The sequence below is a fragment of the Meles meles genome, chromosome 10 (genome assembly GCF_922984935.1).
Source record: "Meles meles chromosome 10, mMelMel3.1 paternal haplotype, whole genome shotgun sequence".
Classification (NCBI taxonomy): Eukaryota; Metazoa; Chordata; class Mammalia; order Carnivora; family Mustelidae; genus Meles; species Meles meles.
In genome coordinates, this window is record NC_060075.1 from 95680980 (window position 1) to 95696323 (window position 15344).

At 59.5% G+C, this 15344-nt stretch overlaps 1 protein-coding gene across 6 annotated transcripts in view; it reads left to right on the forward strand.

The window, feature by feature from the left end:
• The window catches only part of CCM2 (CCM2 scaffold protein), a 44178-nt gene that overhangs the window by 15876 nt on the left and 12958 nt on the right, over positions 1-15344 (forward strand). For 3 of the 6 annotated variants that reach the window (XM_046020945.1, XM_046020943.1, XM_046020944.1), the window contains one exon: positions 8768-8941. The exons of 2 other annotated variants lie outside the window; for them this stretch is intronic. In XM_046020945.1, coding sequence (XP_045876901.1) covers positions 8768-8941 — 174 coding nt within the window. Of the gene's footprint in view, positions 1-4044; positions 4183-8767; positions 8942-15344 lie in introns of those variants that run through there. One more of the 6 variants, XM_046020946.1, reaches the window with a different exon arrangement.

The window sequence follows — 15344 nt, forward strand, 5'->3', positions numbered from 1 at the left end:
CTGTTTTCCTTCCTCTCTCTCTGCCTGCCTCTCTGCCTACTTGTGATCTCTGCCTGTCAAATAAATAAAATAGTTTTTAAAAAGGTATTAAAAATGGCATAAAGCTACACAAAGGTATAACCCCCTCGGAGAAGAGTTATTTCAAGTAATGAGATCATAGACATGTGACAGCACAGCCCCGGTGGGATATACACCGAGGACAAGAAGTACCAAAAAGCCCCAGATTGTTTTCAGTAGTCATATTAGTAATAATACTGATACTGTCATCTTGCAACTGTCCCGTAGGTTTTAGGATGCGGTGTCCGTGTAGTTAGCATCCTCACGCGCGGAGCTCCAGCATGGGACACAGGGCGGAGCATCTGGAAGGAGGGAATCCGTAATGCCGGAATCCCAAGTTTGAGTTGGAAGCGTCAGGCTGTGCTCCAAAGGTCTCTTCCACATGGAAAGCTCATGTCCTTACTCCCTGGTTGAAAAGCCCTGGAGATACACGCGGGTGAGCACCCTCGGTGCCTGCGAGACCTCAGACAGCATTTCCTGCAGAGGCGGTTGCCCCTTGGCTTGCGCTGCTCCCCCGCTCCGGGCCCCAGTGGTCCCCTGCCTGAGATGTTCTCCACCAGAGCCGTCCCTGATCTGAGCTGGGGCCACCTGAGCGTCCGCGGGCCACGGCTGCGGCTCGTTCCTGTTCACCTTGGGCCGTTGTTAAGGAACAGTGTCACTTTGACAGCTGTGACCAGAGGGCAAGGAGGAAGCATTTCACCTGGCTTTTCTGACCGAGCTGAGGTTGTGTGGTGGATGACAGATGACACGGTTCCACACGGAACACTCACCCTGTTTCTCGTGGGTTTGTGCTGAGCTAGTTTTACTGGGGGAGTGTGGGTGCCGGGGTCCGTCAGTGCTGTGAGCCCTGGAGAGCTCAGACGCGGGTCTGAGCCCGTGTCCACCTTCATCCTTCCACTGGCTCCTCACTTTCTTCTGTTCCTTTTTAACCTTATGGCAGTTTTGTCAGTTAATTTCTTAAAAAGAGAAAACAAAAAACAAAACTCTAGGGTCAGATTATGTTTGGCCCTTGCTCCAGTTTTTGGTCTGGTGGAGAATATTGGAGAATATTTCTTTTTTATTTTTTAAATTTGTATTGGGGTAAAGTATACATAGTCTTTGAGACCTTAATCATTTTGTTTTGTTACGTCGTCTCTACAGCTGGCATGGGGCTTGAACTCCTGCCCCAGATCATGAGCCACACACTCTACCCAGTCAACTAGCTGCGCGCCCCCCAGTGGAGAATATTTCTTTCTACTTCCTAATTTTTTTTTTTTTAATTTTATTTATTTGACAGACAGAGATCACAAGTAGGCAGAGAGGCAGGCAGAGAGAGAGGGAGAAGCAGGCTTCCTGCTGAGCAGAGAGCCCGATGCGGGGCTTGATCCCAGGACCCTGAGATCATGACCTGAGCCGAAAGCAGAGGCTTTAACCCACTGAACCACCCAGGCGCCCCTTGACTTCCTAATTATAAGGGTGTTTAAGAGGATCAGAACCTCTCTTCCCTCCTTGGAGCGGCGTCTGTGGCTGGAAGGTGGTGCCGGTCCAGCTGTGGTCACCTTGCGCCCACACAGAACAGAGCTGCAGACGCGAGGTGATGAGGAGGTAGCTGTGCGGGGTGCTGAGACCTGACCCCTGCTTCCTGGCTCCCCGCCTACCCCCCTGCCCCCCAAAACTGTGTGGACCATGAACAGCACCTGTGCTGGGGGCTGCTGGCCAGCCAGGTCATCCCGAACTAAGATCATTCACGTAAGAGAGAAAGACACAAGCATAAAGGTGACATAAGGGAAGATCCTGGTAGATTCGTTTCAAATTAGAATTCTCAGTTTGGGGGCACCTGGGTGGCTGAGTGGATTAAGCCTCTGCCTTCAGCTCAGGTCATGATCTCACGGTCCTGGGATCGAGTCCCGCATCGGGCTCTCTGCTCAGCGGGGAGCCTGCTTCCTCCTCTCTCTCCCTCTCTCTGCTTGCCTCTCTGCCTACTTGTGATCTCAATCTGTCAAATAAATAAAATCTTTAAAAAAAAAAAAAAGAATTCTCAGTTTGGGGCGCCTGGGTGGCTCAGTGGTTTAAGCCGCTGCCTTCGGCTCAGGTCATGATCTCAGGGTCCTGGGATCGAGTCCCACATCAGGCTCTCTGCTCAGCAGGGAGCCTGCTTCCCTCTCACTCTCTCTGCCTGCCTCTCTGCCTACTTATGATCTCTCTCTGTCAAATAAAAAAAAAATTCTCAGTTTGAATTCATGATCTCTCTTTTTTAAAGCACGCATGTCTGGGGACACCAGTGTGGCTCAGTGGGTTGAGCGTCTGCCTTTGGCTCAGGTCATGATCTCGGGGTCCTGGGATCGAGTCCTGCATGGGGCTCCTTGCTCATGGGTGAGTCTGCTTCTCTTCACCACCATCCTCCCCGCTCTAGTGCTCTCCCTCCCTCCCTCTCAAATGCATAAATAAAGTCTAAAAAAAACCCTGAAAAGCACGCATTTCTTAGACGCAGAGACACCCGGAGCAGTGTGCCCGCCCGGCCCCTTGGGTTGGTCTGTGTTCCGCATGTGCGGTCCGGCCGAGCGGGAACGGTCATTTCTGCCGCAGGATCTGTGCTTCTGCAGTCATTGTCTTGCTCTGTCCGGTGTTCAGAGCCAGGCCGTGCCGTAGTATCACACGGCTTGTGTCTGTGAGGACCAACTTTGGTTTTCTAGAGTTTTTAATTCTTTTTCTGTATTTACTTGCTTGCTGCGTGTCCCGCTGTATCTCGGAGCGCAGCCCTCCCGAGATGCCCGCAGGGGCCGCGTGTCTACCCCCATGTCTCATCTATGGCATCTGCCCTTATGCTCACTGGCCTTGCTCTTTCTCACCCACCGGGCGACTGTGACATCTGTGAAAGCAGGCCACCTGGCTGGGGGGGTGCCACTGGGGCGTCCCATAGTCGTGCCCGTCCCACAGGCCGCTCTGCACCTGCCTCAGTGGCCGTGCGGAGGCCAGGGCCACCCGGTCCTGCTGCGTGGGGGAGGCTTGGAGAAAGATGTCTGCGTCCAGGCCGCCTGCTGCCCCGAGTCCCTCCGGAGACGGACAGTCTGGTTGGTGCCGGGCATCATTCGAGCGTATCTGGTTCAGGACACCTTCCTGGCCTGCGGCGCCTTCTCCGTCTGGGGCGCGCGTGCTCGCCGTTGGGCGCAGAGCGATGGCTTCGGAGCCCGAGGTCTCAGAGTCAGGAAGCCCCGAGCTTCACACAGTGTAAGTAGAGCCGTGTGGAAAGGCCGTTTTTCTGGGCAAAAAGCTGTTGAATGCTAGCACTTTGGTTTGGTTCACCCTGGTAATAAACATGTGTTGTGCTTGTTCAGGCTGTGGATCTGCAAGCACACATGGCCCCTTCAGTGAACCAGACGTTTCCTTGTGCAGCTTTTCCTGTTGACAGGCTGTTCTGGAATATTCCGTGTCAGGCCTCATCAGCAGCACACCAGCTTCTGCTTTTCCAGATGAGGGCGTTTGACCCTAAAGACGTTGAAGGAACTTGCTCGGAAACATGCTCAGCTGTGTCACGTGGGGACCTCGAACTTGGGAGTCCCCGGGGACACAGAGGCTGTTGTAGGCCGAGGGCTCCAAGGGCGTGCCCTGCCCCAGCCCCAGCCTGGGCGCTTGGGGCTGAGGTGGCCACGCACGGGTGGGGGCGCACCCTGAGGGGTCAGAGGGGAGCCCTGTGAGGTCCGGGTTTGCTCAGTCACTCTTGTTGGCAGCGGATTTGCAGAGCGGTGGGCCTTTCAGAACAGTGTCCTTTAGCGGGCCACATAGCACTGGCCACAGATGCAGAGAGGCCACTGCGGTGCAAGCTCCTGACCGCCTTCAGCACGCACAGCTCTCCTCGGGCCTCTCTGCTTGTGGCCGTTCCGGTTGTGCCAGCAGTTTGAGGGCGCCGCCCGCCTCTTACCCTTTTTAAACAAATGGTAAACAGCTTCAGTGGGGTTTGCTGGAGGAAGCCGTGGTTTCTGGTCTTCCTGTGCATTCACATGTTTTGTCAGAGGGAGGGATCACATCTGACCATATTTTTCAGCAAGATCAGAAGCGAACAGGGGAGAGTGCACAGTAATTTTCGGCAGGGGGGAGGGACCACAGCCCCTCCCCAGACTGCCCAGCAGGTGTCCCATGGAGAACGAGGTACGTGCAAGCCTGGCCGGTGTGTTTGTGAGCCAGGGTGACCCGGGCCCACGACCCCCGCTTTGGGAAGAGGGGAGGAGGGTTCCCGCTGGGTTCTGGGGCTGAGAAGCGGTGGCTGGCGGCGGTTGGCGAGCAGGAGAGGAGGGTCCACCCATCTTAACCCGAGGCGTAGGAGACCTAGGTGTCCCAGCTGCGGGGGGAAGAGTGGGTTCATGTGGCTTCGCAGTTGGTTAAGACATGGGATCTGAGTTGGAACATGACTTAGGGAAAGGGCGCGGAGAAAGAGCCTGTGGCGCTGGCAGACACACGCCCGGAATGTCGCCTGTGCTGGGACCCTGCTGGAGGCACCTGCGCTGCTCCTGCCCAGGCAAGCTGTCGGGGCCCGGAGCTGGGGGCCTTGAGGTCTGAGGAGGGCCAGAGGGCGCGGGCCGTGTCCCACTCCTCCCTGGGCCCGGAGCAGGTTCTTTTCCTGGTGGGAGGCACCTTGTCCTGCAGATCACTCTGACAGCGCGCCTGTCGACCTGTGTAACCGAGAGCGCTGGCGGTTAGTTGACACTAAGATGAGCACTGGGGGTGAGTCTTGAGGAGGAGGTGCCTGGCTGGCTCAGTTGGAGGAGTGTGCGACTCTTAATGTTGGGGTTTTGAATTCGAGCCCCATATTGGCTATAACGATGGTGTAAAAATAAAATCTTGGGGCTCCTGGGTGGCTCAGTGGGTTAAAGCCTCCGCCTCTGGCTCGGGTCATGATCTCAGGGTCCTGGGATCGAGCCCCGCATCCAGTTCTCTGCTCCGCGGGGAGCCTGCTTCCTCCTCTCTCTGTGCCTGCCTCTCTGCCTGCTTGTGATCTCTCTCTGTCAAATAAATAAAATCTTTTAAAAAATTTTTTAAAAAGTCTTTAAAAACAAAAGAAGGTGGGCAGTGTTGCAGCGTGGGTGTGACACAAAGGGGCCCTTGGTCGGGAAGCTTGCAGCAGAGGGTTCGGTGCCCTGCCACGTGTGCCCGCTGAGCTGCCCAGCGGGACAGAGCTGTGGCCTTGGTTTCTTCTGAAACGGGCCTGCGAGCAGTCTGCCTGACCACCAATCTGGCCTCGGCGCCTCCCCCAGGCTCGACCGCAGCCCTGCGTGGGCCTTACCGCTGTATGCAGCCTCCCGTCCGCTGGGCCGCTGGGGAGGGACGGAGGCCCCCTCACGTCTCAGCCCCAGGGTCGGGCACCTACCGAGTACTCAGTAGACATTTGCTGAGTGTTGGACTTGAGGACGCCCGTGGCCTTGCACTTGGAAAGTGTGTGTTCAGGAGCAGTTCTGAGCTATGATTAAAGGATTAGATAAGATACGTCCTTGAGAAGGTATGGACTTGCACCCAGGCGCTCGGGGTACCCTGCGCCGTCCCTCCCCTCCTGGCCGCTGGGCACCCTGTGGAGCGTGCCGAGCCTAGTGCTGTGCACACACGGCCAGCTGGTGTGTCGTCTTATGGTTAGCTCTGGGGGCTGCAGGTGGGGCCCACTGCCCCGTGAATGGTTGTGCTCGTTCTTCCAGAAACATGGCTGGTGAGTCAGACACTCTGGCGGAGACGTTAGCCTCCGAGAGTCATGGAGTCGACGCACCTGCTCAGAGCCTGGGTGCCCCAGCTTAGCGGCACCGAGCTTCAGCCCAGCAAATCTAGGCTACCCTGGCTGGGCGCTCCTCTGGGAAATGCTCGGCAGCCAGACCGAGAGTTTAAGAGCCACCTTCTAGGTCCCCAACTTCAAAAGTTGTTTCTAGCATAAAATGGAAGATATTGTAGGATAGGTAAGGCTCTCAGGCTCGTTTCCAAGCCAGTCCAGAAAGATCCCCCCAGTTACAGAAGCGGCCAGTGTTCTGTGTGCTGCAGAAGCCCCGTGTCCCTGCCCTGGCCCCGGCCCCTCGGGCCCCATATCTTCACAGAAGCTTCAGGCTCAGGTGGACCCCAGGCTGCACCTAGTGCTGGGCTCCGTTACTGAAGGGACATCGTCAGCATTGTGCTCCTTCTGGGGGCTGAGTTGGTCTTTGTCTGGTCAGGGATTGTGAGATCCTTTGGGTGATGACGGTGAGCATCAGCACTCAGTAAAAATTCCTGTGGAGTGAGGAAGGTGCACGGGCACTGTCAGACGTGCTTTTAAAAACTTGACATCTTGATCTGGAGAATATTCCAGAAATTAAAGGATCAATGATCGTGTTCGGAAACCCTGCTTCTGTGTCAGGATACTCTGAATTGTCTCCCCCTGTGTTTCCTCAACCAGAACTTCACTTTACATTTTTGTGTTCAGAGCAGCCTCCATTCTCAAACCCGGAGTGCCCACCTGGTCGCGGTGTTTCTGGAGAGGTGGGGGTGGGGGGCGCTGCCTGCCGCTGGAATGAGACCGCCCCTACCTCACAAGGGCACAGCTGACGCGGGCTCAGGTGGCCACGGGAAGGGTCAGGTTTGCCACGATCGGTGTCTCCACCCAGTGGTTTCAGCCTTCCGCCGTCTGGGAACACTTGTGCACCACTGAAAGTTGGAGATGTTCAAGCAGCACCCAGAAGCCTGCGGTGCCGCCGTTCAGGGCGGAGACTGGAAGCTGGGCGCTCCCGGCCGCTCCCACCGGGTCGCGCTGGGCGGGCGGGCGCCCCCGTGCCTCATGGGCTTGTGCCTTGTGGCCGGGGCGGGGGCACCTTTAAAGGCAGAGCAGCTGGCTCTGAGCACTGTCTTTGAGGCGTCAGGCCGGCGGTTTTCACGGTGGATTTAGTGCCTGTTCCCTGGCTTTGGGCTCCTCCTCCGGTCTGACTGTGCCCTCGTGAGGTAGGGGCGGTCTCATTCCCCGACGGGGCCTTCCCCACACCTGGCCAGCGCGGGCACCGAATGCCCACTGACCAGCAGCGGTGCCGGGGGTCCCCTGCGGGGTCCCAAGGGGTGGCGGCACAGGAGGATGGGTCGGGCTCCGCCTTATGAGCGGGGGCCCTGGGCCAGTCAGAGGCCTCTGGAGTGGGCGGTCTGGGTTTCCTCGCCGCGGGGGCCGCACACGTGCTGCGGACCGGCCGGCTGCAGGGCTGAGGCCCCGGATCCTCCCAGTGCCGACCGGCCATGCGTGCAGACTGCCATTCTGTGAGCTGTACCTCTCCCGCAGCGCATGTGGTCTGTGGCCAAGACGATTTGGCCTGGACCTCACGGGTGAGAGGCTGACCGTGGCAAACCTGTCCTCTCAGAGTCGATTTCCCGGTGCTCCCAGGAGCAGGGGAGTAACGAGGTGGAGAGAGCTTGTGAGCAGTTGTGTGTGCTGCTGGTCACACTCAGCCTCAGCCTGTGCCCGGCGGGTCACGGTCCAGGACGGGGAGCTTTGTGGGGTGGCCAGGGAGAGAGAGGGCGTAGGTACGGGTGTCTGCGTCTGTGAGGCTCGTACATTTCGACAGGGTAAGGTGTGCACGTGCCTGCCGTCGTTTCTCCGCAGCCCTGAGGCGGCTGCGTGCACCTGTCGCAGGAGCTGGGAGGTGCTCTGCACACGGAAGCCGGGGGTCCCGAAGCCCTGCTGACCGGGGTACGGGCCAGAGGGGCAGCCCCAGTCCGGTGTGGCCTGCCAGCCTGCGGTAGGGCTGGTGAAATGTGGTGTTTGCTTTCCTACATTTCCAGGGTCGTTTTCAACTTAAAATTTACTGTAGCTGTTTGGCCCATTGTGGCCGGGTGTTCCCCACCCCTCCCTGTGTGAGCTGCCCACAGCGCCCACCTGCTCCCATGCAGCACTCCCCACTGTCCCCACTCTTGGCTGTGCCCGGAGATTGTGCGAGCTGAAACTCCAGGGACTGAGGAGAACCGGGCCTGGACAGAGCCCGGGGCGGGCAGGCTCCTCGCAGATGCTTCGTCCCTTCTGCAGCCCGTCTGTGCGCCTCTGAGGCCCTGGGTGTGCGGCCTCAGCTGATGTGTGAGCAGCTGCTGGCCGGAGCGGCCTCGTCCTTGCGTGAAAACCTTGCTGAGGTGGAGAATAGGCAGTGTAAGCGGCTGGAGAGGCGAGTAAGCGAGGCCCCCGGCTCACACTACGTAGGTTTCCTTGGGTGAGAGGGTTAGCCTCTGTGGTGTAGGTTGTGCAGTGCGGTCAGCACCCTGGGGCAGCGAGGCCCTGGCGGTGGGAAGGGTGTGCAGAGCGCAGGTATGGACACAGGCAGCGGGTGGGCTTTCGGCTGCTGAGGTGCATCTTTTGCTGAGGCCACGGTGCCTGCTCCGTGGTCCTGGAGTGAAGGGACCCGCTGGAGCCAGGGGCTCGGGTGACACTACGTAGCTGTCTTCTGGGGGGATCCTACCCCTTCCTGCCCTCTCCTGAGCCACGAGATTACTCGCCCGGAGAGCGCGCCCTCATCTTTCCGAGTGTCTGAGAGCCGGTGGAGGATGGACCCCCCCCACTCCATGTGCCCAAGGCGGCACCAGCCCCCCAACCCCGACCCTGGCCGGCATTCTCAGTACCATCATCCCTGGGCTGCACAGGCAGCCCCTTTGCATGGGGACCGTGGTGGTGGCCTGGCCATGTTGGCATGTGCACCGTGGGGGCTATGCGAAGCCTTCCTGAATAACGACCTCCAACCCTTGCCGTTTCTGCCTGCAGCCTGGAATTGTGTCGCCCTTTAAACGAGTATTCCTGAAAGGTGAAAAGAGTAGAGATAAGAAAGCCCATGAGAAGGTGACAGAGCGGCGCCCTCTGCACACTGTGGCGCTGTCCCTGCCTGAGCGCGTGGAGCCTGACAGGCTGCTGAGCGACTACATCGAGAAGGAGGTGAAGGTGAGTCCGGCCGCGGGGTGTGCCCCCCGCCATCCCGCTGACGCTGCTGTGGCGGGTGACTGTGCCCACGCTCCATGTTCCCGTCCGCTGGCCCCATTTCCGGCTCTTTCTACAGGAGCATCCGCCTCCTTTCTCTCGAGGGCTGGCGCGTGTATGCCGCGTGTGTGGTCATGGCCGAGAGTCCCCAAACCCTGTCCAGTCCTGTGTGCAGGCACCTGCAGATAAGCATGGCACGCTGGGCCCCCAAACACGCTGAGTGCAAGTGAACCGGGGAGAGGGGCTGCGGCCTCGAGGTCAGGGTGGCGGAGGGTGCTCCGCCAGGAGTGGGGCACCTGCGCTTGGTGAGAGCGCCCGGGAGGGTGGGGCGGCAGATGGCACGGAGCCAGCCTGCTTCGAGTCCCCTTTGGGGATGCGGAGCTGTCCAGTCCGAGCCCCAGTCGGGGAGGGTGTGGGGCGGTGGTGTCCTTGGAGGGGTTCCTGCTCTCGCCTGGCTGTCAGGTGACGGGAGGTGGGTGGTGTCCCTGGCAGAGACGAGTTTGGGGAGGTTCAGCTGTGGGGACACTTGGCACAGAGGAGAGTTGGAGCGACCCTGAGTGATGACGCGAGGCTAGCTGGGTGTGGAGTGGGAGTCCCTTGCCCCCTCCCTGCTGCGCTTCCCGAACACCTGTGCAGGCCTGTCCCACACGGGGGCCCCGGGGTGCTCTCGGAGGGGAGCTTGGGTTACTGCCCGCCAGGCTGAGCACAGCCGGTGACTGTGCCCGTGTGCGTGGCTTCCGTCGGGGCCAGCGTGGATTCGTACACGTTCAAGGAGATAGAGCCTGCGGCAAACACGGGACAGAGATGTGGGCCTGGCCACAGCCACGCAGGAAACGGGGGGTCAGTGTAACGTCCTTGGAGAGGTGAGAGCAAACACGGTGATCTCAGAAGGTACAGGCTTTACTTCTGAGGGGCAGACGGAGCTTTTCGAATGAGAGGTACGTCTACGTGGGTCTTAACACGTTCACTGGAGGGCTCGAAGGAGAGTCCGGAAGGGCGCCCAGAGGAGTGGCCAGAAGGTGAAGAGAGGAAATCAGTCAGCGGGAGACGGCAGAGCAGATGGAGATGGAGGGCCCATGAGGGGGCCCAGCAGGAGGAGAGGTGCTGCCCACGCGGAGACGCGGGACCTGTCGCAGAGTGGGCCAGTGCGACCTCGTGGGACAAAGGCGTCCCGCCATGGTGACCAGGCGGACCAAGTTCTGAGGGAGACATGGGAGGGCCTACTGCCTCACAGCACGGGACACACTGTGAAGGTGGAGACACAGGTCCAGAGCCCAGGGCTCCCTCCAGAAAGGAGCCGGGGGTGGGGGGGTGGTTCTTGGTGTGGCACAAGAGCCCAGACCCTGGCGAGACTCTGCGTGCCGAGCCTGAGTGCCTCTGGGAGAGGGAACAGGATGTTTTTTATGTGTGGGGAGAGGCTGGGGAAGACCTGGGAAGAGTCAGAGCCATCATGTAAGGACAGCACAGGTGTGGGGAAAGGTCGCCCCTGTTAAACTCTGGAAGAGAAAGTTGGGGATTTCTGCTTCCAGAAGGTGCGGTGCATGTGCCTCTCCCTGGGCCTCTCACTTTGCACAATGACAGTCCTGGATGCTGCATGCGGTGGCCGTCAGCTCCTCTGTGAGGTGGACACAAGGCAGCCCCACAGGCACCTGGGGACCCCAGGGGAGGCCTCCAGCTTTTCTTGTCCTCATATGTCCCAGGTGTGGAGTCGAAGAGGCTGGTAACCCAGAAACACAGACAGGTGTGGCCAGACCCCACCGAAAGCCGATCCGTCGGGACCAAAGAGCAGCAGAGGGGTGCCAGCCATGGCCGAGCGGGGCAGCACCCACCCTGGGGGAGGCCGGGCCAGGAGCAGGGACTTTGGCCCCTGATTAACCCAGGCGGGACCGGGGTGTCTGTGGGGTCCTGGGGGAGCCAGAATGCCCACCATGCCCCGCAGGACAGAGGGGCCACCTTGGTGGAAGCCGTGGGACCAGAGCACGTTCTCCAGCGTGTGTGTCTTCGGAGTCCTGGCCGGAGGGGCTGAGAAACTGTTCCAGGGAGTCATGTCCGAAATGTCATTCATTTGGCAAAAGACAAGTTTAGAGATTTAAGAAGCGGAGCACGCTGTGAGCAGGGTGAACCCAGAGCTGTGCACGCCGGCGTGTCCCTGTGAAACTTGTCAAGAGCAGAGCCAGCAGGTCTGGAGGGTGGAGAGGGGAGCGGTTTCTCCACTGGGAGATCGGGGTGCCGGCAGCTGGGCAACCGGCCGGCACGCGCACCAGTTCCCGAGGAGCGCCCCCCCCGCCACCCCACGTCCTGCGGGCCCGCGCGGCTGCCTTGGACCACTCTGTGACTGACAGGGACGCTCAGGCTGTCGTCTGGAATCTGCCATGGAAGGTCTCCAGGCTTGCCTGCTCTCACTGGAGGATGTCCTCACGTGTTCGGGGAACGGACGCCAGTGCTGCAGTCTCTCCCGGAAAGAGAAGGGGTGACCTTGCTCTGAAGGGGTGCAGGGCTGGCTCGGGATCCGTCACATCGACAGGCCAAGGCAGAAATGTCCCGGGACCCTGTCGGTTGACGCAGGAAACACATCTGACTCCCATCCATGGTGAAAAACCTCAGAACAGGATGTGTGCATAGCGCCACGTTACATGTCCGAAGTGAGCCCAAACTTGAACATGCAGTAGCGTTTACAGGCGCTTCAGAGACAGACAGACAGGTACAACTGGACCTAGACGTGGATGGGCTTCCTGAGCGCACAGTAGGGGCACAGGGAAGCACAGATCTGCGTGTTGGGAGCTTGCCACGTCCGTGGGTGGGGGACTCAACCCAGTCAGTGTGGCACGTGTCCCCAGGCCCATGTGCCGCTTGACACAGTTCTGACTGAAATCCCAGCGAGCTTTCGTAGATGCAGAGATGACTCCAAGATGTGTGTGGAAAGGCAGAAGGAGCAGAACCGCTGAGAAGGTTTTGCCAGAGCTGCCGGTCACCCGCAAAGACAGTGTGAGCCTCTGCCCGTGCTCCACACCCGGATGCGTGGAAACTTCCCGGGTTGGACTGGAGCCAGGTGACACGCTGCGGCGGGACAACCAGACCCGTAGCTGGCGTATGCGTCTGTCCTCACCATGGAAGACCAGCCACCCGGAGCCTGGTTGGCCCCTTTGCAGGACGGTGCCGTGCAGGGGCCGTGGACTCAGCCCTGGGACAGGGACTGTTGTGCTTTGGCCTGTTCCCCACTGAGTGAGCCCAGCTTGGCCTCCGCCTGCCCTCGGCTGCGCATAGGCTGAGCTACGGGGGGCCCGTGCGTCTCTGCTGGGTTCCTTCGGCTCGGGGTGGGACCGGGACTGGGCTTTGCGCTATCCTGGGGGTGAATGGGAATGGCTCCTGGTGGCTTTGGAGAGGAATGTGTGTGTCCCGTGCGCTCACTTTCTCTCACAAAGAATCCGTCTAGCTCCCCCGTGCAGGCCACAGCCATGGCCCACCAGTTCTGCAGAGCCAGGCTGGGCCTTAGGTGGAGCCCACCGTCCCTGCGCGGCAGAAGCCTTGGCTGCTGGCAGTGACCCCATTCCTGCTTCGGAGCTGGGGCGAGGGCCACAGCGGAATGAGTAGCTCCCATGTCCTGGAGGCTGCTGGGTCCACCTGCTCCTGCTATACAGGGGACGTGGGTCTGGATGAGAGGACGCACTGTGGGCCGTCCGGGTCCCGGGGTGCTGGCTTCGTCTCCGGGTCTGTGAAGGGTGTCTTGGTCCCCAGAGCACAGGTACTCCAGGGAGAGACATTCCTCTGGGGCCGCTGCGGCGTCTCTACAGCGCACCTGCTGGGGCTCTGCCTTGCTTCAGCCACATGTCTGGGGATGGAACCCCTGTCAGAGATCTGTCCCTTGTGCCCGAGCTGTGCACTCGGTGGCGTCCTCGTGTGTGTGCGTTAGGCGGTGCCCTGGGCTCCTGTACTGTGGGAGCCGGCTCCAGGGCCCCCACAGGCCACACCCCACGGCCACTCTGCAGCCTCTTCTGCGGCTCCTGTGGCTGGCGCCGCTGCCCGGCACTGCTCCCTGGGGCCCTGTTGTCCCCATGCGCCAGTGTGCCTGGTTCTGTGAGCACCTCCTGCCGTCAGCTGCTGCTCCTCGGGGTTCCTGGGCTTTCAGAGTGGAGTGTCTTCCAGGCCTCCAGGGAGCAAGGGGAGCGGCAGCATGGGGTTCCCTGTCTTACCCGGGGGACCCCGTCCAGCGGGCCCACCTCTGAGCTTTTTCAAGCCTTCACCCACTTTGCCACGGCCTGTGTGTGTGTGTGTGTGTGTTGTGTCTGTTCGTATGTGTGTGACATCGTCTGTCTTCCAGCACGTGGGGGCGGGCCACTTGTGCGGGCCTGACGTGTTGAGAACTCGTGCACCCTCCCCAGTGTCCCCGTCCCTGTGTGGGAGTCCTGCCCTTCCTTCCATCAGGCCCCGCTCTGCTGCAGGGGTCTTGCCGACTGAGTCCAGCCATGGGTGCACATTGTTGGAAGGCCACCTCGGGGACGTCCGTGGTGTCCCGTCAGCAGTGATTTTTGGAAACACCTTCTGTACTTGGAGCTGGAGTGTGAGCTGGCTGGCACGCCTCTGCACCGGTTGTGGTCCCTGTCGGGTGGCAGGGTGGTGCCCGGGGCGGTCTGGCTGTCTCATCTTCCGCCTTGCTGGTGCCAGGGCCACTGACAGATACGACTGCTAGCCCCGCGTCCCCTCGGGGTCTCACATGCGTCATCATATTCTGGCTCTGGAGCTGTGCCCTTGACTTGCTTTGCCCCGTGGCAGCTACGCGCCAGGGCGTGCATCGGGGACCTTGTAGGACGATGGGACACATGTGGTAAGCCCTATCTGGGAGGCAACACCCGGTCACATTTAGAGTGGTAACAAGGATGACAGCTGTAGTGAAAATGTCTTACCGAGAATTCTGTCGCAGTGAAGCTCATCTCAGATGAATGGTGGCTCCCCTTTCCACGAAGAAAGTAGGCTTCTCCGGAGATGGGCTAGCTGGGTTTGCAGCCGGCGGAGCTAAGGGTCACGGAGGAGATGGTGGCATCATCTCCCGAGGCCAGAGGCGGGGGCGGGGGCCGTCCTGTGTGCGTGCACCTGGGCCCTGCAAGTCAGCAAAGCCCTGAAGCTGGAGTGACCATTCACGGACAGGATCGCGCTGCTTAGGATTCAAAAGGTTGTTAGCAAACGAAATTATTGAGTAAAGCTAATAAGATGATTTTCTAGTATGGTAAAATATACATGACAGGGGGCCTGGGAGGCTCAGTCAGTTCAGCATCTGCCTTCGGCTCAGGTCATGATCCCAGGGTCTGGGGATCGAGCCCTGCATCGGGCTCCCTGCTCAGCGGGGAGCCTGCCTCTCCCTCTCTGCCACTCCCCCAGCTTGTGTGCTGTCACTCTGTCAAATGAATAAATAAAATCTTTAAAAAATATATGTATGCATGACAAAATTTTCATCTTAGCCCTTTTTAACCAGGTTTAAGTGTGCGCTTCACTGGCATTAAGTACACTGCCCGTGCTGTGGGGCCGCCACTGCCTATGTCTGGAATGTTCTCAGATCCCCGAATGGAAGCTCTGTCCCCACGAAACTCCAGCTCCCTGTCCCATCCCCGGTGCCCCCCACTCTGCTCTCTCCTGTGTGGACTGGACCACGCTGGGAACTGCGTGCACGTGGAGTCATGCGGTGTGTCCCTGTGTAACTGGCTCTTCCCGCTCTGCCTCCCGTCCCCCACTGGCAGCTGTGTTGTAGCAGGTGTCGGAACTTTCTTTTTAATGCTGAGCACGACTCTGTGTATACGTACCCCCATTTCTCCAGTCCGTCCATCCGTCAGAGTGTGGTGACTTTCCCATCATTTCTGACTGTTGTGAACACGCTGCTGTGCACGTGGGCCCCAAGCATCTGTCCAGTCTCTGCTTTGACTTCGTTGCTCTTGGTGGTGTTCAGCGGGCTCCCTGCCCAGCATGCAGCCCAGCGCAGGGCTTGAACTCACGACCCCAAGATCAAGACCTGAGCTGAGATCGAGAGTCGGACGCTTAGCCAGCTGAGCCGCCCGGGTGCCCTTTGCTTTCTTGCTGCTTTGTTTTATCGTGTGACAATACATGTGACCAAGTTTCCAACCTTAACCATCTTTAAGTGCACAGTCTGGAGCAGTAAGTATGTTCGTGCTGTTGGGTGGGCATTGCCACCGTCCACCTCCGTCCATAACTTTTCCTCTCGTAAACCCAGAGCCCGAACCCAGCACCAGAACCCGCCCTCCCCAGCCCCACTGGCCCCCGCTCTAGTGTGCGTCTGGGCATCCGTGGACCTCTTGCACAGGAGTACAAAACTGCAGGCGAATTTCACAGAGCGCGATGCCGCTGAGCCCCCTCCCTGCTG